The sequence below is a fragment of the Nannospalax galili genome, unplaced genomic scaffold (assembly GCF_000622305.1).
Source record: "Nannospalax galili isolate Female #2095 unplaced genomic scaffold, S.galili_v1.0 scaffold347, whole genome shotgun sequence".
NCBI lineage: Eukaryota > Metazoa > Chordata > Mammalia > Rodentia > Spalacidae > Nannospalax > Nannospalax galili.
In genome coordinates this window covers 741,847-761,963 of record NW_008355793.1, presented here as the reverse complement: position 1 = coordinate 761,963, position 20,117 = coordinate 741,847, and the positions used below count along the sequence as shown (strand labels likewise).

At 37.3% G+C, this 20,117-nt stretch overlaps 1 protein-coding gene across 1 annotated transcript in view; it reads left to right on the top strand.

Moving 5' to 3' along the window:
• The window catches only part of LOC103750517 (glutamate carboxypeptidase 2), a 60,182-nt gene that overhangs the window by 9,276 nt on the left and 30,789 nt on the right, over positions 1-20,117 (top strand). Inside the window, exons 5-7 of the mRNA XM_008853619.3 lie at positions 4,588-4,713; positions 6,159-6,345; positions 8,298-8,391. Coding sequence (XP_008851841.1) covers positions 4,588-4,713; positions 6,159-6,345; positions 8,298-8,391 — 407 coding nt within the window. The remainder of the gene's footprint in view (positions 1-4,587; positions 4,714-6,158; positions 6,346-8,297; positions 8,392-20,117) is intronic.

The window sequence follows — 20,117 nt, the reverse complement described above, 5'->3', positions numbered from 1 at the left end:
AATAAATTGTAGGTTTTATTTATTATTTATTTATTTATTTATTTATTTATTTATTTCAAGTGTGCTCAAATTGTTGCACATCATTGAATTGTAGGATAGAAAGAGCTCCTTACTCTCTATGGGACGGCTGTTTATATTTTCATGAGAGATGCATTTGCTGATTGTTATAATATTCTGGGTCATCTGTAACCCAGACAGTAGAATGTTAGTTCTCTACTGATTTATATGTTTGTTATGTCTTTGTAAAAAATTTCTCTACCACTAATCTTTAAATCTATGCCTGGATCCTATGGAATGTGTAACACTGGGCCCTGCTTTAGGTTATTTGAAATTTGCCATTGCACAGTGTTCATAAAACATGATCTAGTCTTTTATTTTTCAAAGTTTAATTCATCTCATAACTGGAGGGTTTACAAAACACAGGTTCTGGTTTCCACTTCACAAGTTTCAGCTGAGGAGGACCCCCAGTGTTTGCGGTGTTCTAATAAGGCCCTAGGTGATTCCACTTCACAAGTTTCAGCTGAGGAGGACCCCCAGTGTTTGCGGTGTTCTAATAAGGCCCTAGGTGATTCCACTTCACAAGTTTCAGCTGAGGAGGACCCCCAGTGTTTGCGGTGTTCTAATAAGGCCCTAGGTGATTCCACTTCACAAGTTTCAGCTGAGGAGGACCCCCAGTGTTTGCGGTGTTCAAATAAGGCCCTAGGTGATTCCACTTCCCAAGGTTCCAGGACTGATCTCTGAGAGCCACTGCCTTCCCACCTCATTTTCTTTCCTACAAGGGCAAGGAAATAGAAGGTAGAAGGAATTAGAGAAAATTCGAGGCTAAGTGCAAGATTGTATTCATTCCTAGTCACAGAACAACGGTACAGTGTAAATCCTACAAGAAGGTCATTGTCTCAAAACAAAGTGATTTTCTAACAGAGCACAACTTGCTTTGGGTGGTGCTGAGAGCACAGATGTATTGGCTACTTTCAGTTTTGAAGTTTTATACCGATGACTTCTCTATCCCTTCTCCAGAATAATTTGTTTTCTGAGGACTGATAATTTATAAAAAGCTAGTCACCATTTAGTAATATTTGAAGATGAGAGTTCCCTCAAATTGTGAGATTTTCCCAAGTAAGAATTTGCTGGTACATTTTTAAAAATGTGAACAAAACTGTTGTTTATCTTTATCTCACTGTATCAATTTACTCATAACTTTAAAATATAATGCTTTATGACCCCACTCATTACATCAAGAGATGGACTTGCAGTTAAAATTTATATATAGATATTATTCATGAAAATTTGTCATAGTGTTACTAAGTTCACTTCACAGGTAAAACTTATAACTTACTCCTGAAGAATCTTCTTAACATAAAGTCTGTCACATGTATATATGAACATATCACACGGAAACCCATTTCTTTGTATGCTGACCAAAATTAAATAATGTACTTTTATTAATCTTTGTCAAATTTCCTTAAATATATTATATAAATCAAAATTCTAAAAATATTTAGTACATCACTATTTATTCTTAGTCACCTTCCCTGACTGCCTTCCCCACTAACCCTCCCTTCTTCTTAATGATCACCTTCATCTATTCGAATAGCCATCCCGCTACTTTCACAACACATACATTCCATCATCCTCTCCCTTTAGACCTCTTCCTCTTCCTCTCCTGTCATTTTTCTTTCTAGTTCCACACTCGTATTTGTATTTAAATCTAGATTTCATGTCTAAGAAGACACATGTACTCTTTATCCATTCATATTGATGAACATTTAGGCTAGCTCCACATCTTGAATATTGTAGATAATCTAGCCATAAACATGGATATGTGAGTCTTTCTGTGGTACACTGACTTAAAATCCTCAGTTATATGCAGGAGTGGTGAAGTTGGGACAACCCGTAATTCTAAGAGGCCCCTTCACATTGACTTCTGTGGTGTCCCTAACAGTTTGCTTTCTCACCAGCAGTGTATGAGTTTCTATTCTCTCACACCCTCATCGGCATTTGTTGTCATTTCAATTTTAAATTGCGTATGCATTTATTTATTTTATGTGCATGGGAAGTGGGACATACACATGCTGTGGTTCATGTGTGAAGGTCAGAGGACAGCTTAAGAGAGTCATTTGTTGGTTCTCTATTTCCTTCATGTGGATCCTAAGAATCCAACTAATGTCCTCAGGCTTGGCATCAAGTTTCTACTGCTGAGTCATCTCGTTGACCCTGTTGTCATTCTTTTCTGCACAATAGCTATCTTGTCTAGGGTGAAATGGAATTGCGGTGCAGTTGAATTTGCATTTCTCTGATGGTCAAAGATGTTGAACACCTTCTTAACTATTCCTGGCTTAGGAATTTCTTCCAGTTTGAACTCTTTACGCACCTTTATCTTATTTATTGATTGTATGATTTTCCTTTTTGTATTTAATTTTTGAAATGCTTTTTAGATTCTAGATAGTAATACCCTATTGGGAATATACTTCAGAAGACTCTTCCTTTCTGTAGGCCTTGTGTTCATTCTGCAAAATTTTTCCTTTATTATGCAGAAGCTTCTTAATTTTACGAACTCTCATTTGTTTATCCTTGGGGTTATTTCTTGTGGTATTGCAGATCATTTTAGAAAGTTTGTTACTCTGCATATATCTTGAAGAATGGAGCAGTTTTGTAGTTTCAGGTCTTACAGTAAAGTCTGTGATCCATTGTGAATTGATCTGTTTGTGGTAAGGATTCTGTTCTATTATTTACATGTTTATTTTTGAGCTGATTTCATGCTGCCTTTGCTACTGTGTCTCTCTAGTATAATTTGAGATCAGGTGGTTTAGGATTGCTTTGGCTATCAGGGTCTTTTTTTTTTTTTCTTGCATATGACCTAGGATTGCTTTTTCCAGTTCTATAAAGAATGGTATTAGAATATATATTGAAATTGTATATGATAATACGGTCATTTTCACAAATTTATTTGGCCAGGGAGATGGCTTAGTCATTACAGTTTATGCTTCCAAATACAAAAACCTGAGTTTGATCCCCCAAAGTCATGTTTATAAAAAGAAATTTGGTTATGATGGTACATTTGGAATTCAAGTGCTAGACAGGCAGATTGCTGGGGCTCCCTTGCCAGCCAGTATTGGTGAGCCCCAAGGCAATGGGAAACACTGTTGAAAAAAGCAAGGTGGACAGTGCGTGAGGTACAACATCAGAGGTTGTCCTTCTTTGACCTCTACATGAAAATTCACACACACACACACACACACACACACACACACTCACCACAAACAAACACATGCATATACACATATGTAATTCATATATCTCTGACTCATATAATTACTTTCTCAAATTCAATGAACTTTGAATCTCTCATCTGAGACTTATGCTGGATTAGGCAGAAGGGAATGGTCACATGACAATGCTAACTCCAGGACAGTCCTGAGGGCTACTGACAAAAGGTCTCTCTTGTACCTGAAACCAGAGACTTTTCACTTAAGGGTAATCCAGGCAGTGCATCTTAGTGTCCATTACAAATATTTTCATGTTAATGCTCACGTAGAAAAGAAATGACAAAATTGTAACAGTAGAACAGAATGTGATTATTCTGCTTATTTGTTCTGCTTATTTATTTTTCATATTTAATTTTTTGTGTTGTTATGGATTGCGACTAGTGTGTGCTTCACACTAAGTGACCACTGTACCACTAAGCTGCATTCCAAGTCTCTGTTCATTTATTTTTAAATGTATGATCTTAATCTAAATGTAAATAGTATAGATATTTAAGTTCCTTTAGATATAAATAAAGAGCTCTGAACTATAGAAAGGATCTTGAAAGTAGAATTCAAGGCCAACCTGGTCTACATAGTGAGTACCAGGACAACTGGGGCTACAGGGAGACCCTGTCTTAAAAATATCAAAATAATAATAATAAATCAATAAATAAAAATTTCCATAATTTTATTCTAAAACGTTGGTATTCATAATATGTTAGAAATTTTATTCTTTGCAGATACTTGGTATGATAAAAATTTATAGATGTCTGTGTAAAATAAATGAATGGGCACATTACTTCTCAAAATTTGTTTAAGAACTAGAATAGAGGGAAAAACATCCTGGAACATCACTGATCCTATCCATCAGTCACTTTGCAATGAGAATATCAAGACATAGAGATTATGTGCTGTTTACATGTGGTTATGCAAATAATAAAATCCGTCCTTACGGGCAGGGTATTTTTGGTCACTGATGCTTATGAAGACCTACTATGTCCTATCTGAGAGTGTATTCTGTAAAGAAGAAAGCGTCTATCAAGGGCTTAACAGCTGTTTTCTGGACCATTTCAGATTCCATGCAGCAATCATTCGGGGAAGTGCTTCTATATCTTTGTAACAAAAAGTAGTTGAAACAAATTTATTATTTAATTGATATGCCTCTAACCTATCTAATTAAATTTGCAGTTTAAATTAAACTCTGTTTTGCATCTTTCATTTGAGATTCATTTGTTTCTGACCTTTTTGTGTGTTCTTGCTTTTTACCTCTTTCAGTGACATAAACACGCAGATAAACCTCTGCATGTTATATTTTATACTAAATCATTCTTGACCTTAACAGGGGGAGCTAGTGTATGTTAACTATGCACGAACTCAAGACTTCTTTAAACTGGAACGGGACATGAAGATCAATTGCTCTGGGAAGATTGTGATTGCCAGATATGGAAAAGTGTTCAGAGGAAATAAGGTAAAGACACGATGTAATTTGCAGGAGAATGGACGGACTGGAGATCATCTTGTTAACTGAAATAAGACAGACCCCAAAAGATAAATATTGTATTTTTTTTTCATATGTGGAATCTAGATTCAAAAAATAAAACTCCCCAAACACATCTGATATTAGAAGGGGGCTGTTTGGTAGGAGGAAGGGGACCAGCAGGACAGGCTATGGGAGACAGGCAAGGGTAATGGGGAATGAATTTGACCAGAATACATGATATGCTTATGTGAATTTGTTATAAGGAATCCCATTGTAATAAAAATGTAAAGTTCATCTCTTTTCTTTTGCCCTAATCTAAATTGTAGTAATGCAATATCCCTCAGATGTAGAACCATCTCCTTAAAACTTTCTGATACCATGATCCTCTTTATTCTATAAATACACACCTTGTAGGGAGGCATACTAACTTTTAAAAAGTGGCTTTAAATTGTATTGTTGAAATTCTGCCACTATTGGTCAGGGAGAACAGAGCAGATTTTTCTGTACCTTCAAGTCATCTCTGACCTACAAAGAAGCATAGAGAATCTCACATTGAGACTGTTGCTAATTTCTAAGACCTTTGTTTATATACTATCTTCAAAGATTTACTAAGTTGAATTTTCATGTGGACTGTTATTATGGATAATGAAATAGACCAAAATGCATAGAATACCTTTTAGACATAGAATAAATAGGAAATTTCCCTGGAGATTACACTTGCTTTTAGTTTTTCCTAGTCAACCAGAGGAAATAGGAAGTACTTGCTCCTGCTAGAGTGGGAATATTCCAGATCTGTTTCTCTGCAGATGTACTTTTAGATCTTGAATTAGGAAAGCCAGACCTGTAATCCTAGCTTCTTGAGAGGCTGAGGCAGGAGGATCACAAGTTCAAGGAGTGCCTGAGCTACAAAATGGATTCAGAGCCAGACTTGGCAACTCAGTGAGACTTAATCTTATAAATAAAATGCAAAGCTGGGTGTGATGGCGCACGCCTTTAATCCCAGCACTTGGGAGGCAGAGGCAGGTGGATATCTGTGAGTTCGAGGCCAGCCTGGTCTACATAGTGAGTTCCAGGACAGCTGGGGCTACAAGGAGACCCTGTCTCAAAAAAAGGAAAAAAATAATAAAATAAAAAATAAAAAGTAAAAATGGGCTAGAGATATGGCCTAGTAATGATTCATTTACCGGTAGGGCATGTGTTAAAAACTAATTTCAATCCCCAGTCCAGCAAAGAAGAAAAAAACAAAACAAACACACCAAAAAAACCTAAAGCAAAGTCAAAACACCTCCCCAAAGGAACTTGAACTAGGGGAAGGAAAATTCATTTCTTTGCAATATGTCTTTGCCATAAATCTTCCAGGTAAAGATAAAATTTAAGTACTCATTTAATGTACCTAAAATAAACTAAGAAAGGAAACATACCCTGTTTTCTAGGTTAAAAATGCTCAGCTGGCAGGTGCGAAAGGAATCATTCTGTACTCAGACCCTGCTGACTACTTTGTTTCTGGAGTGAAGCCCTATCCAGATGGTTGGAATCTTCCCGAAGGTGGCGTCCAGCGTGGAAATGTCTTAAATCTTAATGGTGCAGGAGACCCTCTCACACCAGGTTACCCAGCAAATGGTGAGTGATCAGATCACATCCACCATAAGAAGCTGATCATTTTGAGTGATTTTTATTTAATTTTATTTGGTCTTTTTGAGACAGGGTCCCCCTGTAGCCCAAGCTGGTCTGGAACTTGCTGTGTAGACCATGCTGGCTTCCACCTCACAGGGATCCCTTCCTCTGACTCCTGAGTGCTGGGATTAAAGGCATGCAACACCACACCCGGCTTAAGTGATTTTTATAAAAGATTTCCTTTGACAAAATTACTAAGAATGTATTTTTTACTTATTCTCTTTGCGTCATAGGAATAAAATAGTTTCAAATCCTTAAAATTATTGGTTCATATCTCTTAGTCCATATTTGGAAAACTTGGGCCTGATGGGTTCAGAATTAGACTTTTTCCAGATATTAAATCTAATGAGATCCATGTAGCACATAACGCATGATGCTTACTTATGGGGTTGAGATTGAATGACAAACACATATTTAAATATTTCTGCAGCAGCCTGTGTGAGTACAGACAGTGAGAGCAGGCAGCTAAGGAATGTGAATGGACTCATTCTGCCCAAGTCAGAGTTTGCTGCCCATGAGTTCCGGGCAGACAGGGTTTTGTTCTGAAAGGAAATTCATTAGAAATCTGTATTTTTCATGAATATAACTTTTGAAATTTCTAGTTCATAATGAATAGGAGAGCAAAACATCTTACAAAGTCATTACACAGAGCATTTAGGATGCAGAGCCTGTAGAGGCGTATTTCTTTGCTGCTTTGCAAAGATAATAGTAATGACCATAAAGAAGTGTACCCTAAATGTCAGCCTCTGTATCAGCAGCCTTGCAAGCTAGCCTTAGGATCTCTATTTAGCCTGGCAGGAAAGTGAGACTAGAAGTAGCCTGCCCAAGATCACCAGACTGCTAAGCAGAGTGCTGGGATTCAAAGTCCCACAGCCTGTCTTCAGAGGCCTCATTCCTGTGTTTTGCTGAAGTGATCCCTGGTGACTCATTAATAGAAGAAGCTGAATGGTCTTGGATGTACTCAACTATCTGATGTTGCCTACAAAAATTGTGTTCATTTGGTTGTGTGGTTTGGAACCAAGTAAGTTTTTATAACTCAGATAGAGAGGTTTGTCAAAGTACATAGGACATTTACATACTTATTTTTCATTTTTTAAATCAAATTATGCAGTCCTCTAAAGCTTATGTATTGGAGGGTTTGTAAGCCTTTCTTAGAACACAGAACATTGCCATATACTGTTTACATTTTTTTCAATTTATATTTTTTATTGACTCTTTGTGCACTTTATACAAAATATATTAATTATTTTTATGCCCTCTTCCCCATCTGTACCACCCCTATAGCTATTCCCCAACAGATTTCATGCATTCTGTCATACATGTTAAGGCTTATTGACTTAAGTTTGTTTACCCAGATGAACTTCAGTACAAGTTCATCCACTGGAGTCTAATCAGCTTATTTAGATTTTCAATCATTGTATATTATATATTATATTAAGGGAGAGTAAATTTCCTTTGGAGGCAGTAGCTATTGGTAGCTTGTTCATGACCCACTGTATGACCCCACTCCACCTCCATCAGCATATGGGAAGCACTATTTGGACTCACTAGGCTATATATTTTTATAAAGAAGACATTAAATAAGAAGGGAGAAGTTTTGGAGAGGGCCTGGGGTATGTGAAGGGAGAAAATTGAGGTGAATATGACCAAGATGTACTGTATACATGAAAGAAATTTTAAAAGAATGAAAACCCCCTAAAATATTAAAGAGTACCTTTAACATGAATCTGTCTGAATGTTATTTATCTACCTTATAACCCCATGTTTTAAAAATGCAACTTCTTCTAATTTTTGTTGGTTATATGTCTAAAATTGGGAAAATAAAATATAATGAGCTAGAATGTTTTTTCATAATCAGACAATTTTAAAATATAAATATGCTCTTTTGTTTTTCCCAGAATATGTTTATAGGCATGAATTTACAGAGGCTGTTGGTCTTCCAAGTATTCCTGTTCATCCAATTGGGTACCATGATGCTCAGAAACTCCTAGAGTAAGTTTTCAAGAAGAAAATGGATGCTTGTTTGGGTAATTCTCATTCTTGGTAGTTTCCAAATGTTTCCATTCTCAGAGATGAGCAGAGTATACAACTGTTATCACAATTTTAAAGAACACTGGTTCTGTTCTGGGAGTTACTCTATATTTGGATATCCAGTGTGACCCCCTGAAAATGACCATTCCAGATCTCTAAATGCATGAAGTATCATTGATCATGTCCTGGAGCCATGGTGCTGTGAGACTCATCATACCTCTTCCGTAGATGTTCCCAGACAGGCAGTGACAATTGTGTCAGGAATGTAAAGATAGGTTCATTTGGGGAAGCCTAGTACTCCTTAGAGGCAAGACTGTGAGTTGGAGACCTCTTGAAGCTTCGCTCACATAAACACTGGATGTACTACTGCACCTTCCTTTCCTTTCTTCTTTCTTGTTCTTCTTTCTCTGTGTGAGAACAACACTGCAGTTGAGGACTTCATCAGCCTCCCTAACTTCCTACTCCCCCAGCTCCCAGGCCTTTTCCTCCACACATTTCTTAACCACCATTTTTTTTTTTTTTTTTTTTTCTCTTGGTGAAAACAACCCGGCAGTTTGGGCTTTCTCCACCCCCCCTAACTTCCCCCCCCCCCCGCCCCCAGGCCTTTTCCCCCCCCCATTTTTTAACCCCCTTTTTTTTTTTTTTTTTCTCTTGGTGAAAACAACCCGGCAGTTTGGGCTTTCTCCACCCCCCCTAACTTCCCCCCCCCCCCGCCCCCAGGCCTTTTCCCCCCCCCATTTTTTAACCCCCTTTTTTTTTTTTTTTTTCTCTTGGTGAAAACAACCCGGCAGTTTGGGCTTTCTCCACCCCCCCTAACTTCCCCCCCCCCCCGCCCCCAGGCCTTTTCCCCCCCCCATTTTTTAACCCCCTTTTTTTTTTTTTTTTTGGTCTTTTTGAGACAGAGTCCCAGTACGTGGGAGGCAGAGGCAGGCGGGTCGTTGTGGGGTCAGGGGCAGCCCGGGCTACATAGTGAGTTCCAGGACAGCTGAGGCTACAAGGAGACCCACTAATTTTTTTTATCTTGTATCTCTGTGGGCTGTAATAACACTGTAAGAACTACTAAATTTCTTTTTACATTGGTATTCTTGTTCCCTTTCTGATTTTATTGTGGAAACTTTTCCATTTGTTACTCTTTAACTGGACATTGGAACTTTCCCCTTCCCTGTCCCACTTTCTTCCAATTGCATGTCCCTCCTTCATTGTCCTCTGGGAAGAAGAAAGGAGTTTTTCTGACAGTTAAGCAGATTAGAGCGAAAGCACCAGTGAGTTGTCTGTCAATTTGGTTTGGTTTGGTTTGGTTTGGTGTAGTTAGCTTTGCTTTGGTTTCTTTGGTTTGTTTAGTTTGTAGCAAGGTCTCGTTATGTGACTCAGCGTATTTCAGAACTTGAACTCCTGCTGCCTCAGCCTCTATGTGTTGAGTTTGCAAGCATGTTTCACCATATGTGACCTCAAAGAATCCTTAATTGTACCATTATCATATCTATGAGAAGCATTTTATGAACTAGGGAATTGGAAGTATGCGTCCAGTTGAAGAGCAAATAATTTTTAGCTTTGTGATGTTAACTGTGCCACCTGGATTAACATTCAGGGTCCTGTACTATTTTTTAAAAAAATTATTTGACATTCAGGGTCCTGTACTATTTTTGAGAGCACCATGAGCTGTGTATCTGGATGAATTTTTTAATACATGATATCTAAGTCTTCATGTTAGTTAAAGGTGAATATGATTATACTGATGCTGTTAATGCTAGAGAGATTTATACAATGAAAAAGTTCAACAACATCAAGCATATTACTGGTTATGGTTACATATCATGGTCACAAAGTCATGAAAATACACAAGAATATTGTGCAAGAATATTGTACAATATTGAATAGGCTTGTGATACAATAAAAAGGGCATTTCAGAACAATATATTATGATAATAGTTACATAACAGGTTAAATGGAAAAATATTTGGAAAAAATATACATGGATTTTTTTGTTTTAAAAATATTGTATTTATTAATTATATTTTATGTATATGAGTGAGTTTTCTGCAAATATGTAAGTGCACCCATATTGTGAAATGCCTGCAGAACCAGAATAGGGCACTGGATCCCCTGGAACTGGAGTTAAGGACAACTGTTAGCTGCCACGCTGGTAGCTTCCCACAGGAATTGAACCTGAGTCCTCTACAAGAGCAGCCTGTGCAGAATTCGATGTGAGACTTATTTAGTCATATTCACATATTGGCTAGCCTGGATAAGTATATTAATATTAATAGCATGCTAATTTTCATAAGGAAATAACTGGGTTGAAAAGTACACATGCTATAGATCTCAAATTATATCTAGCTTCTAAGTAAGATACATTGTTTTGTGCTTTTATTGCTGAAATGGTACATTGTATGGAGATACCAGTTTGCTTAACTTTTCTCCAGTTGAAGGATAACTGAGGTTGTTCCCAAGTTTTTTGTTATTATGTATAAAGATATAATGAATAATTGTATATAGATTTTTTTGTGTGAACATAGTCTTCATTTCTCTGGAATGCATTTGCTGAGTCATATGATCAAAGCATATTTACTTTTATAAGTAGCCATTTCTAGAGTGACTGCTACCAGAATATATGAATAATGTAGCTCTTTTATACACTTTTATGTAAGCACTTCTTATTTGCTGATATGGAGAAGTCACAGGTTTGCTTTGTGTTGTCTGTCATCATTCCTAGTTTTCTGGTAGTTTTTAAGTTAAAAAATTAAATAAATATTTTAAGATAAAAATTACATTTATTTATGCGTGTGTGTGTGTGTGTGTGTGTGTGTGTGTGTGTGTGTGAATGTGTGTGGGCATGTGCTGCCACAGCGCCCCTATAGAGGTCAGAGGACAACTTTGGGAATCAGCTCTCTCCTTCCGCCACATGAGTCCTGGAAATCAAACTCAGGCTATCAAGCTTGGTGGCAAACACCTTTACCCACTGACCGTCTTGGTAGCCCTCTGGTAGTTTTCATCATGGAAGCTTATTTATGGCTAGACATTAGTTGGTAATTTGTTATATAAAAATATGATAGTTTTTCATCTTCCACCTGTTGACAGAAAAAGCTTCATTTAATTCTGTATGTTGCACCAACCTTGCATCCCTGGGATAACTTCAGAGTCTTTGAGGACAATCTGTTTAATACAGAGGTGCTTTTCCTTTGCTAGCATGTGGCTGAGGCTATTGTATCCATGCTTTTAGGGGATATTAGTCTAGATTCTCCTTTTTTGTAATTTCATTATGGTATCAATGTAGTGTTGCCATACACGGTAACTTTGGAAATTTTTTTCTGTTTCTTGGAAATGAATGCATTAAGAATTCAACAATAAAACCTTCTGATGCTCATTCCTCTTTATGGAAAATGTTGATTCCTTATTCATTTCCTTTACTTGTCTGATAACATTTTCTCTTCTTGAGTCAGTTTTGGAAGTTTGTGTCTAAGAATTAATCCATTTCACATAGGTTGCTGACATGGTGCTTCTTGGTGAGCCTTTCCATTTCTGCAAAGTCAGTAGTGGTGTCATTTCTTAGGTTCCTGGTTTTTAACTAGAGTCATCTTCCCTCTTTTAATGTGATCAGTATAGTTAATGTTTTGTCAGGTTTGTTATCTTTTAAGAAACTAACTTTAGTGTCACTGGTGTTCTCTGTTTTGTCTTTATTGTTTCTCTATAATTTATTCTTTATTCTTACTATCTTATGGATGGGGTTTTTGTGTTTCTTCTTCCAAGTTTTGCAAGTGAAAGTTTTTCTTTACCCATTTCTACTCTGAAAGCAAATCAATCTTAGTTGATAATATATAATTAAAGAAATATTTTATGTACAATTAAGTCTAAGAGTATTTTTCACTTGCTTTCTACAACTTTTGTATCTTGAATACTCTGTTGCTTTGAGTATGGGTTATACTTTCTGACAATGTAGACATACCTTTTTAAATATTTCGTTCATTGTTTTAATTTATATGTATTAGTGTATTTTCTGCATGTATTTAAGTGTACCTGTATCATGCAATACCTGCAAAGGTAAGAAGAGAGCACTGGATTTCCATGGAACTGGTATTACAGATGATTGTTAGCCACTCTGTGAATGCTGGGAATCAGACCCGGATCCTCTGCAAGAGCAGTCAATGCTTTTAACTGCTGAGCCATCTCTCCAGCCCCAAAATATCTTTTCATATTTTCACATGCTTCTTATTTGTTTCATTTTATTTTTGTCTGTGATGTATGCATGTGTGTGAGTGTGTTTCTGTGTGTGTGTATGTGTGTATGTGTGTGTGTGTGTGTATGTGTGTGTGTGTGATATGCTCTCCTATGTATGCTCACATGCAGAACAGAGGTTGGAGTCAAGTGTCTTCCTCTGTCATTACCTACCTTATTATTTATTTTTATTTATTTATTTATTTATTATTTATTTACTTATTTATAGAGACAGTCTCTTGCTGAGCTTGTTTTGGCTATACTGGCTGGCCATAAAGCCCTAGGATGTACCTGTCTCCATCCTTCCCATTGCTTTGGTTACAGACAAGTACCACCACACCCAGAGAGGGGGTGATGTGGGTTCTGGGGAGGTGAGCTCAGGTTCTCATGCTTAGCAGCAAGTCTTTTACCCACTGGGTCATCTCCTGAGCCTACTTTATGCTCTTTACTGAAAAATGTATTGTAAATCAGTAAGTTTTATAGTATATTACCTGAAATTCTGTTTATTAGCCAAACTCTAGTGAGGTAAGGAAAATAGAGGGGACATATTTACTCGTTGGGAGAGTTTTAATTACAGATTATAATTTATAATCATTTTTAATGAGAAGATAATTTCTTAAATATTTACTTTGTTTTATTTAAATGTGTGTATGTGTTTATGTGTGTATGTCCATATGAGTGTATGCAAGTATGTGGGGGAGGGATGCCTAAAGACAAGAAGAGAGTCTCAGACCCCTTGGAGCTGGAGTTACAGGCATTTGTGAACCAGGCATGTGTGCTGGAATCTCCATTCCAGTTCTCTGACTGAAGAGCAAGTGTATTTAACCACAGAGCCATTTCTTTTTCTTTCTGGTTTAATCCTTTTGAGAGGGTCTCCCTGTAGCCCCAGCTGGCCTGGAACTCACTATGTAGTCCAGACTGGCCTCCATCTTACAGTGAGTGATCTTCCTCCTGAGTGCTGGATAAAAGTGTATGTTACCATGCACAGCTCCACAGAGTCATTTCTTGATCCCCAGACAATTTACTTTTATTTAATTATTTATTTTTGAGACAGGGTTTCACATTATAGTCTTGGCTAGGTTGGTTATTCACTGTGTAGAACAGGTTAGTCTCTACCTTACATAGGTCCACCTGCCTTTCCCTCCGGAGTATTGAGTTTAAAGGTGTGCACCACCGTGTCTGGCTCCTAGAAGACAAATTTAATAATTTCCTTTGAGACAAGGTCTCCCTGTAGCCCCAGCAGGCCTGGGACTTACAGGTAGATCATGCTGGCCTTAGCCTCACAGGGATTTGTCTACTTCTGCCTCCCCAGTGCTGAGATTAAAAGCATGTACCATTGCATTGGGCTACTGATAATTTTTATTATTACATGGACAGTAGATTATAGGTCAAGGTGAATTATTCAAATTTCCTCAAATAGACAGGCAGGGAACAATCACTTATGTACAACTTTGAAGAAAATAAGGAAGCTATATAGAGTGCACTTCTGCAAAGCCTAAGGTGTGAAGGTGTTATAAAAAATAGCTAACAAAAGATAAATTGAGGCTTCCAATTTCACATTTCATATTTCATCATCTTTTCCATTTCAAATGATGACAGTTACTTTTCAAGATTTGCATAAACAGAATTGCATTTAAGGTGGAGAATATGCACTTAACAAGAGCAGAACAGTCCTGACAGGCCCATAAAAGTCCCTTTTGTCCTTATAGATGTATTTTCAATAAATTTATTATGGTTAAGGAAGAAATTATTCATGTTGAATTGTAAGTTTCATTTTATCTGGAACTACATCTATGTGCTACTGCTCAGTGAAGGTGTGCTTGACTTTTATGTATAAAACCAGAAAAAGTAAATCCGTTCTCTGAAAGCAGAAAGGGCAGATACAGTAAAGTTAAATGTTTCTTAATTCCAATGCTTTTAAATCCCTGCTTTTAAATCTTAATATAATCATTTTCAATTTCTTACTTAGAGTGCCCTTAGGGGTTATGCTTTATGGTGACTGTTTACCTGAATCTTTCTTTTCCAAAAAATAAATTATTTTATTATATGTGCATCAGTGTTTTGCCTGCTTGTAAGTGCAGTATGCCATGCCCATGGAGGCCAGAAGAGGGCATCAGAGTTCCTAGAGCTAGAGTTGCAGATATTTGTTAGCTGCCATGTGGATGTGAGGAACCTAACCTGGGTCTCTGCATGAGCAGTAGGCGCCCTTAGCTGCTGAATCATCTCCCGAGGCCTCACTTGAATCTCTAACTTTCCAATTTAAAAAAAAAAAAAAAAAAAAAAGGATAAAAACTTTAGGGACTTCTGTTTGAAATGGAATTCTTGGTTTTTATTCTTTTTCACTTCCTAATAGATATTCAGGAATATTCTCCGTAAAGGATGATCATATACATATTTGGAAATCTCTCAGTGGGAGAAATAGTGGAAGATTCCACAAAGGTAATCTGCAGATCTTTCCTTCAGGGCATGTGCTGGAGAGTTACTTTAAAAAATACTTTATTGATTGTTTGAGAATATCATGCAGTGTATTTTGATCATATTCAGACCCCTCCCCATCTCCTCTCAGATGAACCCTCCACTTTTCTACTCTCTCCTTACTTTGTGTCCTCTATTATTTTTTTTTCAGTCCTATGGAATCTAATTTGTGTTCCCCCAAATCTACACACACTCTAGTGCCATTAAAGGAAACTGATTCTCCTTCTCCCAGTAGCTATCAATTGACATCAGTTCCTCAGCTAGGGTTGAGGCTTTCTGCCCACTTACCCTCTGCATGCTGGAATTCTATCAGGTTTGGACTTGTACAGGTCTTGCACAAACTGTTACAAGCACTGTGGCTTCATATGTTCAACTGCCCTGTTGTGTCTGGAAAACAGGTTTTCCTTGTATTTATTCACCACCTCTGGCTCTTACAGTCTTTCTACCCTTTCTTCCTCAATGATCCCTGAGCCTTGGGAGGAAAGAGTGTGACATACATGGCCCATTTAGGCCTGAGTATTCCACGGTCTCTTATTCTTTGCACATCGACTAGTTGTAAGCCTCCGTGTTAATCACCATCTGCTGTAGGAGGAAGCTTCTTTGGGATGAGCTGAGAGATGCATTAATATATAAGTATAGCAAAACATGATTAGAAGTTAGTTTAATACTATGTCTCTTTAGGACCTCAAAGCTTCATTTCTACTGGCTAGATTTCATAGTGCTGAAAGGTTCTACGAATGCTCCTGGAGGAGAAAAGTAATCATCAGTCTTACTGGGCTGTGAAACTCATGAGCTACAGTAATGACTGATGGGGCACGATAGACCCATTGTTGCAATAGTGGCACAAATGTTATTGGAATAACCAACCACTTTCTGATTGGATAAGGCCTGCTTCACAAGATGGAGCCAATACCCAGTACTGTTATTGGGGCCAAGTATTTGTGTTTAGACAGGTCACAAGCAGTAGGAAAGAACCTACTACTATTATATTTGAAAGTTGCTTTTTAAAATTATTTACAATTGAACAGTAGTAACAGTTTTAATTATTGTAAATAATTTGAATCTCAGTCACAAGCATGACTTTAGTGTTGTTATAATCACTCCTGGGCTTGAGTGCCTCATCTGCAAAGTAGGAGTGATGGTAGACATTGCCTTATAAAAATAGTAGTAAGGATTAACTGTATAGTATATGTAAAAAACTTAGCTCTATTATTTATTCATGGAGCCTACTATGAGTAATACTATGAGAAGATGCTCTAGATACTAGATTACTTGGCATTTTAAATTGCTGTATCAAAGTGTCCTTTATTTTTATTTATTAGTTTAATAATTTATTGAGAATTTCATACATGCATATAAGGTGTTTTGATCAAATCCATATCCACTCCCTCCCCTCCAACTCCTCCTATATCTCCTCATCACTTTTTTCTGATAACTTCATGTACTTTCTTCTCCTTTTTTTATGGGGCTTTTGGTTACTGTAACATTTATCCCTCTGAAGAAGTAACCCTAAATTATTTTAAGGATTAGATAAAAGCTCCCAAATGCTTTAGACATTTTTTGGCCTTTGGAACAGAGTATGTTGCTTAGACGTCCAAGGACATTGTGACTTTTACCCAAGAAACTGGCTACTTTTCTTTGGAGTCTTTTTACCTTAATTGCCAAGCCAATTGCTATCTCCTATTCTTATCACACCATCCTCTGAAGAGGTTACCCAACTTGCAGATAGGGAATCAGGACGCAGTCCGCTCTGGCTTCTTCTATGCTGAACAGGGACACAGGGTGAGGAAATTGGGGTACCCCTTCAGGGGTCTATCTAAAAGACTCACAAATTGCATACCTTTTTTTTTCAAAGGAAAAGTAAAGGCAAGAGTAATTAGCATTATAAGTTCTAGACAGGGAACTAGAAAAAAGTCAGAACAGGGCAATTTTGAAATGTTCATATGAGAGTCCATTGGAATTTCTTGACAAAAGCTTCCAAAAGCATCCCTCTATTGGGTTCCTTCTCATTTTTCTTTTGTCTGTCAAGGCTGGACTTGACAGTGATGGATTAAGGATTTGCTTTCAGGTATTTTGATAGCTGTTGGAATGGTTAGAATCAGTGTTAATTCCCTCTCAAAGGCTTCTAGAGAGGGGGAGAAAAATATATCCATCATTTCAGAACAATAGCAGGTTGTCACCCTGCTATAGGTGGGCACTACAGTATTGCAGACCACGATTTGAAATATTACCTATGAGCCGCATTGTCTTATTAGGAACAAAATCATCAATGAGAAAAATTTGTCTAAATAAAATTTATATGGACTTAAGCCTAATATCTAATAAGCGTAATCCCTTGAACTCTTAAAGAAATATACTAATGACTTTACTCTTTGGTTATACTTTCCTTTTGGGTGTTTAAGACCATACAATTGGCCCAAATAAATAAATTTATTTTTAGACTTAAGGTCATTTGAGGATTTGTTCCTTGGGGGTCACATGGGCTTGGGAGGAACCCCTGGCTCCTTTCTTTTACAAGTTCCAGCTACATGAAGATAAGCCAAACATCTTGCTCAACCACATCTGGCTTTACTTGGAAGCCTGAATGAGACATCTCCTCTGAGCTGACTCTCCTCTTTGTAGACTGGACACTGGTTCAAGTCCATGTTGTGGTGTCTCCATGGCCTCTCTGAACAAGAGGACAGGTAACTCACCAAAGTTACAATGTGTTCTGAGAGATGTTCCGTAGTCCCCAGAACTTAGTCGCCCTTGGAGGGCAAGGGGTAGAAATTCTCCTTTAAATCCCTCTGACCAGATTAGTATAAGCCTCAAAGTATGGTTGTTAAACATCCAATAAGGTTAGTTCCACCAGTCTTGTACTTTTAATTATCATGTACTATGTAGATAAAGCTTGGGTAAAAAATCAAAATTTCTCAGATAAACCATTACAAGATAATATATTTTGTTCCTTAAACTAGTTGACTAAGCTATGACCTTAGGAAATTCAAGGTTATGTGTGTATTATTTTTTGTCTCATCCTTTATATATCATAACAAACCTATACAGACCTTCATCACTTGCTTAGGCTTTCTCATTTTTTCTATTTTGGAAAATGTCTCCATTATCATATCCTTTTAACATCTTTTACATTCTTATTTTCATTTTTTTAAAATAATTATGAGATATAATAACATTAACAAATAAATTTTCCATTTGGTGTGACAATTCTTTTCCTGGGGATACTAAGCAATGTTTATTCCCTTTTAAGGTTCTAGTGTCAAGTCAATGTTTGATTAAAGTTTTACTGGGGAACCAATGAATTTACTGAGCTTACTTACTGGGATAACTGAGGGGTTGCTGAGGTGTATGAATGACCTGAGGGTATGCACACTGGAAAGCCTTTATGAAGCATGGGTGATGCCTTCTTTTCCTAGCCTTTCCCAGATTGTATACTTTATCCCTCCCCAAATCCAGGAAACCATGTGTGATTCAGGCCAAATTGCATACAGTTGGCTGGGAAGAGTGACTGGATACTCTGGTGAGTGTCCCATGACCCTGCTTGGCCCCCCTTTAATGAAGGAGCACAACCATCAACAAGCACAATTGTGACCACGTTTAGCAATCAGACACAGCTGAAATCATGACGATGTTCGTTATTTCATGCAGAAGAGACTGCTGTGCAGCATCATCTTATTAAAAGGACCTGGAATTTAAAAGGATTTGGTGCTAGGATCTACATATGAGGGAGGACATATGTAGTTTGTTTTTCTGAGTCTGTGTTACTTCACTTAGTATAACAGTTTCTAGTCCATCCATTTACCTGCAAATTTCATTATTTCATCTTTCTTTACTGCTGAATAGAACTCCATTGTGTGAATATACCTAATTTTTGTTCCACTCGTCAGTTGAGGGACACTTATGTTGCTTCCATCTCTTAGCCATTGTGAAAAGAGCAGCAACAAACATGGTTTTACAACTGTCTCTACAATAGGATGAGTCCTTTGGGTATATGCCAAGGAGTGGTATAACTGGGTCATATGGTAGGTTCATTTTTAGTTTTTTAAGAGTTCTCCACACTGTTTTCTATAGGGGTTGCATGAGTTTGCAATCCCACCAGCAGTGAATGAGTGTTCCCCTTTCTCTACATCCTTGCCAGCATTTGTTCTCATTTGTTCTCTTCATTCTTGCCAGTCTGATTGGGGTAAGGTGATACCTTAGGGTGGTTTTAATTTGCATTTTCCTAATCCTAAGGATGTTAAATACCTTTGGGGATGTTTCTTAGCCATCTTTATTACATCCTTTGAGAACTCTCTGTTTAGGTCTTTAGCTCATCTTTTAATTGGGTTATTTGGTTTCTTGATTCTTTGTTTTTTGAGTTCTTTATAATTCTGGATGTTAAACCTCTGTCAGGTGTGTCACTGGTGAAGATTTTTTCCTGTTCTGTGGATTTTCTCTTCACGTTTTTGATTGTATCTTTTTTTGTACAGAAAAAAGTTTTAGTTAGTGAGATCCCAGTTGTTGATTGCTGACCTTGATTCCTGAGCAATTTCTGTCTGATTTAGAAAATCCTCTTCTAAACCTATATCTTGTAAGTTACTGAGAATATTTTCCTCTAATAGTTTCAGGGTTTCCAGTTTCACATTGAGGTCTTTGATCCATTTGGAGTTGACATTTGTGCAAGGTGAAAGATAAGCATCCAGTTTCATTCTTCTACAGGTGATCAGTTTTGCCAACACCATTTGTTGAAGATGCTGTCTTTCCTCCACTGTGTGTTCTTGGGACCTTTGTCAAATATCAGGTGGCTGAAATTGTGTGTACTCCAGTTTGGGTCTTCAATGATGTTCTGTTGATCTATGTGTCTATTTTTGTGCCAGTACCATGCTGTTTTTATGATTATAGCTCTGTAGTATACTTTGAGGTCTGGTATAGTCATCCTCCAACTGTTGCTCTTTTTGCTCAGGGTTGTGTTGACTATCCCAGGTCTTTTTTGCTTCAATACAACTTTAAGGATTTTTTTTTCA